Source organism: Lachnellula hyalina, assembly GCF_007821495.1.
Source record: "Lachnellula hyalina strain CBS 185.66 chromosome Unknown contig00122, whole genome shotgun sequence".
Lineage (NCBI taxonomy): Eukaryota > Fungi > Ascomycota > Leotiomycetes > Helotiales > Lachnaceae > Lachnellula > Lachnellula hyalina.
Window position 1 is genome coordinate 86,724 of NW_022157236.1, and position 8,458 is coordinate 95,181.

The 8,458-nt window shown below is 46.9% G+C and overlaps 2 protein-coding genes across 2 annotated transcripts; one reads left to right on the forward strand and one right to left on the reverse strand.

The window, feature by feature from the left end:
- Positions 1-266: 266 nt before the first annotated feature.
- On the reverse strand, positions 267-1,344 carry LHYA1_G006891 (putative oxidoreductase; the record flags this gene model as incomplete). The annotated part of the gene is made up of 5 exons (XM_031151824.1): positions 267-448; positions 538-602; positions 673-884; positions 959-1,204; positions 1,282-1,344. The coding sequence occupies 5 exons, from the start codon at positions 1,342-1,344 to the stop codon at positions 267-269; spliced, it is 768 nt and encodes a 255-aa protein (XP_031003458.1).
- A 3,557-nt stretch (positions 1,345-4,901) lies between these two features.
- Positions 4,902-6,318, forward strand: aur1 (Inositol phosphorylceramide synthase catalytic subunit; the record flags this gene model as incomplete). Its single annotated transcript, XM_031151825.1, has 2 exons — positions 4,902-5,317; positions 5,415-6,318. The coding sequence occupies 2 exons, from the start codon at positions 4,902-4,904 to the stop codon at positions 6,316-6,318; spliced, it is 1,320 nt and encodes a 439-aa protein (XP_031003460.1).
- Positions 6,319-8,458: the final 2,140 nt, after the last annotated feature.

Sequence of the window (8,458 nt, forward strand, 5' to 3'; positions counted from 1 at the left end):
GAAGAAATCACTACGGCGTCTGAAGTTATATGATTGAGAAAAATTACTCTGAGATAATTGGGGATGAAGACGAAGACCTATGACTAGTTGTCATATCTAGCATATGGAAGTGATTCGGTTCCCTCTTGCTCTATGAATAAAGCTACACATATATCCATGAGAGTGCTATAACTACTGGCATAGGTTACGCATTTGGCAAGACTATGAAGCTGCTTCCAGGGAAGCGAACCTACACGTCAATACCCAGCTAAGTTTATTTCCCCAATCTAGAACGGAATCTTCGTGCCATCGTGATTGAAAAACTCGCCGTTATCTTTAGGGGTAAGTGTATCCAACACCTTCATACAACCTGCAGCAGATGTCTCAAGGGAAAGGTTCTCGTAATCGGGGGCATACGCGTTCATCCAATCCGAGATCCCGTTGCCGATATCCGTCGATCCAACCCAGCCTGCAACGCACAATCTATCAGCCAACGAACAAATGACCTTGTCTAGCTTTTGAGAAGCTGCTCAGCAGCTATGGATGAATCGGACTTACCGGGATGGAGGAGCGCGGTGGTAATGCCTTCGTTCTTGAGGACAGCGCTATACTTTCGCACCAGCCTATAACAGACAGTCCCTTTGTTAACTTTATGTCCAGACTCAGCCTGCACCTGTCCTCTCGTCTGCTTACATGTTAAGAGCTGCTTTGGCGACAGAGTATCCATTCGCAAGGTTCGGCGTATATGGAGCATTCTGGATGGAACCGAGTCCGGAGGTGATGACCAGGATCTTCTTAGCCTGGCTCTTGCGTACCAAGGGCACAAACGCGCGCAGGAGCAGGAGCTGCGAGGTGATGTTGAAGTTTACTTCCTTTTGCAAGTCCTCGACGATCCTATATATAACCTATATCAGTCTCGATATCTCTACCTTGGCAAATGCATGGGGCTGCCTGAACGTGGTGCAAGGGGCAATCGAACGTGCAATTCGTCAAAAGTCTTCAGGCCGTTGTAGTACACGCCGGCGTTGCTGATGAGATTGCCCAGTCCTCCTAGGAGCAGCTTGTTCGTTGCCTCGGCGGCAGTCTTGATGCTATCGGCGCTCGTGACATCCAAGTCGAGTAGTATCAGACGGCCGTCTGGGTGTTCTTGTTTCAGTTTCTGGAGACCAGGAGAGCCAGCAGTATTTCGGGCAGTAGCTATGACCGTGTTTTCCTTCTTCTTCAACTACAATTCCCCACCTGAATTTTAGCCATTATAATTGCAAGCATATTATAAAAAGAGTATGCTCTGTACAAACTCACCAGCTCGGTAACGAAGCCAAGGCCGAGACCACGGCTCGCTCCAGTAATCAGATATGAAGGCATAGTAATAGTAATAGGAGTTTAAGTCGTGAAATAGTAACAAGTAGAACAAAGTATGATTAACTGTCTGTGTATTCATTTCAATCAAGAGAAAAGGTCGCCTTTTATATCTAGATTCAATGAGTTGGTCCGTTCAGTAATCATGAAGTCCTAGAACTCCAAGTATGACTTGGTCTGCGGCATATTTCGCGCCGCTGCGGTAAATACCCGCAAAGATCCATAAAAGTCCGCAAGAGCGCTGAAGTTGCCGCAGCGGCCAGCAATATATATGGAATATATTTTTATATTCGCACCTAGGATGAGCTAATGAAGATATCTCAGTCAAATTTATATAGGGATAAGGATTTACATTGTATGATTAAACTTTTGCTATATAGTAAAGTTTCAAGGTTTTACAATCCGCTAAAGATTAGAAATCCGTTCGCAAGCACGACCTACTTTTCCTACTCCATATATTGATTCCTCTAGGCCTGCTACTGCCAAGATGGATGTATCTCGGTCCTCGATAGGGATCTGAGAATGCTATTCAAACAAAAACTTTAGACATCGTATAACTTCACCCCAGGAAATCAATAAGCTGCTTGCATTATATTGTCACGTGTATCACTCACGTGTATCCTTAGGACATGCCCTTGATCATGCCATGCTAGTGTATCCTGCATATCAGGGCTCCTTCAGAGCATCACATTAAATACATCCCCTTTTTCCACGCTAATATGCCGTCTTCCTAACACATACTTCACATGCAGTACTTATAAAATTCTAAACAATCGAGATAGGAGGAAATGCTCATATGAGCTCACCGAAACGTGCGACTTTCCTACCGTTTTAAGCCACGTGTGGGCGGTACCGCATACAGAGCACGAAACGTGGGAAGGTCTCTAGCTGGTGTAACATTAGGACGGGCCATGCAATTTGTAGTGCTCCGTAGGTACGACGTCCTTGCTGTATCGCTCCAACATATAGACAGACAACGCTTGCTAAGTGTCGAGTAGCGCAAAATTGGAAGCAGCTATTTTGTGTTCATTCAAGATGAAGATGAAATATGTATCTTGTACACGTATAACAGCGAAACAAACTCATAGTGGGAGGAGGCATAATGTATGTATTTCTCAAAATAAAGTGCACTGGGTGCGTGACGCTGTTTATTCCCTTTATTGTTGAGCTCATCGTAGGTCCACGATGGACTCTCACGTTTCCAGGCTCAAGGCGGGGTGGGGTACATATTAATGGATAAATCGACTATATGATGATGTTCAATCTTGGACAGACAGCATTGACTGCACAAGGCTGCCTCTCTGCGACATAGCCTTGGGAGAGAGCTGTAGATAAACGGTGCTAATGAACTGCCGCATCAAGCTTTCGACTTTAGCCTGATATCAAATCTGCAATCATAGATAGAGGGGTAGGATAGATAGCTGCATAAGTACCGAGCTACGTGGGACATGAGGTGATGAGAGGTGATTTATGTCTGACAGATACATTTATTACTCCAAGTACGGAAAAGGGAGAGAGAATTAGAGTATTGTAACGCTTATACATCTGATGATGAAAGACGAAACAGCTACAGTAACAGTAATGAGATGGAGAGTGGCGAAAGATAGGAATAATAAGCGTGCACAGCACAGAAAGGGCAAGAGGCATATTTATTTTCAATTGCATGTCGTAGAATGCGGACTTCTGACATGTTACATTTCGACTGAGCCATGCACATGTTCTGATGATCTTCTCTTGTTCGAGGGTGGCGTGCGTTACCTGACGACCCACGTGACGCTCCCGACCTGTTCTCGCTCTGAATCCCAACTTAAACGCGAAACGCGCTTTTCTACGCGAACTTTTCACACCATCACCTCACCTTGCTTGCACTTAACTTGAGTCTCGAGTCAAGCTCAAGCTCAAGCTCAAGCTCAAGCTCAAGCTCAGCTCGGACCAAACGCTCGGCCCCTAAAACCACACTCTTAATCTCGCAAACGCTGCTAATATAAAACCCGGTCAAAATCTTTAAATTATACAAGGGCAGGGCTTTTAATTGGATGCTCGGAAGCGATTTAAAAGCCGAGCCCGGAATGCATAACTTTATCTGTCCGACGGCGGTGAAGTGGGGTGGCAGAAAATCCAGTGCAGGGTTTGGTTCTTCTTCGAGCTTGTCAATGTGGAGAAGGTCATCTTACTTCGTTCTTTAGAGATTGTGGTTGGAGGGATAAGTGGAGTGGAAGAAGGAGAGATTTTTTTTTTTTTGGAGTTTATTTATGAAGTAGATTTTTAGAGTTGGAAGGTGCATTCGGGAGTTGTGCATGCGATCATGCGATCGATAAGGGTCCTCAGGTGTGGCTGGTGAGATGGAATGAGATTACTGGACTAAGTCGGCGCCGGCCTAATGAATCAAAGGTGTACTCCGTAACGGGAACGAATAAGTGCAGGTGCTTGGAAGTTGGGAAAATATTGTTAAAACAGTACAGTATTATTATTGGTGCCTTCGTACAGTACGGCTGAATAATGCTCATCGGATTCTGAAACAGCAAAGACACTTTACGTGTAGGGCAACATATGAGCCTCATCCATCGAAACTCAGCCCTGATAACGGATCTATGATATCAGAATACTATGCGCAGCAACACTGCCTTTTTATATATATCTGCCTTGTCGTGACTGGGATTCGTAGTACCGGTACTCTGATACTTCTACCTGTGCCTTACCAAGCCATCTTGTCGTCAACGCGGCCTGCAGCTGCGGCGTGTAAGAAAAGCAAATGCAGAGGATGAGAATGTTCGTATGTGACGACGACTGTTCATACATTGTCGCAGCTTTGCAGATCCTCCGCAAAGTGAGTGCATCGTCTATAACTTCTATCTGAACGATACTGTAACCTAGGAGAGTTGTATGCTCCCATCTGCGAATAACAGCGAACCGTATTGCCTAAGGTAGGTAGTTTAGATATAAGTGAGGCTGCAAATGCTTCAGCCACCTCGACGTTGTAATTCGTGACGGAGACGGCTCTCCGGAGTGCACAGACCACCTTATGATTCCATGCCATGCTCACCATGGTGGGATGTGAAAAGATCTGACCTTAACTATGCTACTTCGTATAAAAACTATTTTATATAAAGAAAATCCCATAATTATGTCGAAGCTTCAAGTATGTATAATTAGAAACGTTTGACATAAATAACGGTATAAAATTAGACGTTTTCGGCAGCGGGTGTGGTTTGAAATTACCATCTCAGCGCCAAGACGCTAGGCCTGAACCGTGAAAAGCGCATATCCTATCACCAAACTCATCAAGACCGAACATCCGCTCTTGTCTTCCACACGGCGCAGGCATCATCACTTCTTCTTCTTCTTCTTCTTCTTCCTCCTCCGTCACGACCACCGCCAACTATTCTACTCGACACCCTCGCCGCCGCTCTCAATATCGACTTCATGTGCAGCTCATAGCATCGACCAACCCCTTTCCAATATCCATCCCCATCCGCTTCTCACAAACCCTCGCCCATCCACGCCTCCCGTGAAACGCCCGCCCACTCACCACCAAGTTCGACCGGCCGCAAACTCATCTGGCCATGCCCGACTCTTTCTACCCGGCGAGTTCGCCCACAACCTACACAAAATCAAAATTACCCTTCTCGTGGGCCTCGATACCGAATCCCATACCTCGCAGATATCGTCGACGGTTACGCTCCAAGTTCCGCTCCGCACAATCACCCGCATCAGCTATTGCGTCTATCGAGACCTCCTTTAACCCCAAGGACTCGATACGTGCGCTGCGGAATCATCGATGGTCCATTTATGACGGGCATTACTTAATACTCATAATACTCGCCATATTCTCTCTCTCAATCAGTCAGGCACCAGGACCACTGGTGAAAACGGGAGCTGCGGCCTTGCTTATGCTTGCGCTTCTCATGCCAATAACGAGACAATTCTTTCTGCCCTTTCTCCCTATTGCGACCTGGCTGGTCTTCTTCTTCAATGCAAGGTATGTCTCCTATTAGGGGTCCAATATCTCTGGGTACTGCGATTGGCAATGATCTGCGGACCACGGACATCATGAACCCCTGCTGATCATTTTATAGATTTATTCCAGCTGAATACCGACCTCATATCTGGGTCAAGGTTCTTCCCGCCCTCGAAAACATATTCTATGGCGCAAATTTGAGTAATATCCTCTCAGCACACCAACACGTTGTTCTGGATGTGCTTGCGTGGTTGCCATATGGACTTTTTCATTTTGGAGGACCAGTAGTATGGGCAGCTCTGATGTTCTTATTTGGACCCCCGGGAATTGTCCCAGTGTATGCGCGGACATTCGGGTACTTGAACATCCTTGGGGTGACAATCCAATTGCTCTTCCCATGTTCGGCTCCATGGTACGAAAATATGTATGGGCTCGCACCAGCAAATTACTCCATGCCTGGATCGCCTGCCGGACTTGCACGCGTTGACAAATTCCTTGGATTCGACATGTACACCAGCAACTTCACAGCATCGCCACTAGTGTTTGGAGCCTTTCCATCTCTGCATTCTGGAAATGCAGTTCTGGAGGCTCTTTTCATGAGCTACTGCTTCCCCAAGCTCCGGCCTGTGGTAATCTTCTACGCAATGTGGATGTGGTGGGCAACAATGTACTTGTCTCATCATTACGCCGTGGATTTGGTCGCTGGTGCATTCCTCGCAGCCATCGCATTTTACATTTCCAAGATGCATTTCTTGCCCAGGATGCAGATGGACAAGGCATTCCGCTGGGACTACGACTACGTTGAGTTTGGTGAAGCGCCCAGCGGGGGCTACGAATACGGTCTTACGACTCTTGATATCGATTTCCGCAATGATAGCAGCGACGAGTGGACTGTGGGCTCCTCGTCCTCCATCTCATCTGGCTCGCGCAGCCCTGTGGATGAGAGCTCATCGAATTGGGAAGGTGAAACGCTCGCTTCTCAAGCCTCCGATAGCGAACTCTCCGAAGTTATTATCCGATAATTCAAATCATACCTCAGCATCGTCAGTTGAAATAGAGACCTTTCCAAAGTCATGATTTACGGTTCATCCTGGATATACATGTTACGGCGTTCAGCATAGCGATCTACTTTTACGCTCGCCAACCCCATTCTTCATTCATCTGGAAGCTCTCGACCCTACAAATCCGATCTTGTATATACATCTCCAACCACCGAAACTGCCTCGAGAGCTCGGATACCCTTTTCAAGCAAGAGAGAGAGTAATGATAATATCACGCTTTATGAGCGGACGTTCGCTTCTTCCTCAACACCACTATTACCTTCGTTTCCCCCACATGGGGGGCCCTTTTACGTTTGACTCTTTTACAAAATACCACAATCGCTAGAGTAACCGCCCACTTTTTCAGGGCTGGGCTCGCAAACTATATATATATACTAAACCTTGTTCTTGTATGAATACGCTCGCTGAATTGAATGGGATGATAGAATATGCTGCATGGTCTCGGGTGTTTTTTTGGGTACGGATGGCATGTATGCACGGGATGTGCATTTACTGGGTGGGATGGGATGGTTTTGTGGGGGAGAGAATACATTGATGTAGCGGAAAGAAAAGAAAGGAGGATTGAGGCAGGTGTAATTAAGAAGAACGTGAGGGAGGCGAGTAGGCGGAGGAGAAAGGAGGTTGTAATGAATGAGAAAGAATAAATGAGAGATTTGAACACCACACTATGTTGCCCTTGCTTATATCTATATGTGTGAATGAAAAGGAAAGAAATACTCGTGCTAATGGATAGATAGATGAATGGATCTTTCAATCGAGTTGGTGGAACTTGTCTTGTCTTGGCGGGGTATATTATACATATACCGCTCTATAGTATGTACCTACCCACTTGACTTGACTACTAACATCAACCAAGTCATATCACCAGGTGTTATATCATACATACAGTAGCATACCATATCAGATTACCGAGAAAAATCCAGATAGGTAGCTGGCTAGATACGGTACGTATGATTTAAAAACAAAGAAAGGGAGAGCACTGCCGGCATATCATATCATATCATCGTCTCATTTCGCTATTCCTATTCCTATTCATATTCCTATTCCTATGTATATCCATCATCTATGATCGTATTCATCATCTCATTTGTGTGTGTGTGTGTGTGTGTGTGCCTTGACTAAACCAACCCAACCAATCCCAAAGAAATCCCTGCATGCCAGGGAATTCGCCTTCCTGGATGTAAGAAGGACAAAGTGGAGTAAAGTAATGTAAAGCTCCTAGATAGGAAAATAAAGAGATGGGAAGGCAGATGGTCGCGCTTGCTTGCGTGCTTAGGATTTCTTTGTGAAGGCATCAAATGGGAAGTGTCCAGGACCTCGCGAGGTGCTTGGGTTTATAACCCGCTTCGTTTCTCACCACCACGATTGCGTTTAGCTCGTCTCCAAAACGTCGCGCTCATGCAGACTACCGGCCTGAAATCTTGGCTTGTCCGGCACTCCACAGGCCCTTCGTAGTCTCTGCAATCTTCCTCGTCTGTGCCTCGATCTGCGCCTCCGTCTGCCCCTGCCCTGACAACCGTTCAATACCCTTCATCCGTGTGTCGCCCGCCTGATATGCATCCTGACCCAACTGTCCCGAGCCCGTTACATACTCAGAATCCCCCATGTCCACATCGCCCATGCCGCTGACGCCAGAATCGTTGTTGGAGAAGGGCTTGGCGCCGCGAGCCGGGTCGGAGGATTGCACGCCGTCCATCATGCCGCTCTGGCCTTCGCGGAGCTTGTTGATGGCGCGCACGGTATCGATTGCTGCATGGAGGGTGCGGCGCGCGTTAAAGTTCTTCTTTACTACTGGTAGTAGATCACTACCCTTTCCATCCTTGCCGTCTTTGCTGGTTGTGAGGCCTGCTACGAAGGGGTGGTTGAGCGCTTCGTAGGCTGTCATGCGTTGTGTGGGGTCGATGGTTAAGCAGCGTTTTATGAATACGCGGGCCTGTAGCGACACGCCGCGCCAGTATTCGATGGGAGTGAAGGAGTAATCAGCGACCAGGATGGCTTGCATTTCTTCCAGATTGGAGTCCCGGTCGAAGGGTGTGTAGCCGCAGAGGAGGAAGTAGGTTATCACGCCAATAGCCCAGATGTCGACTGGTTTTCCGTGGCC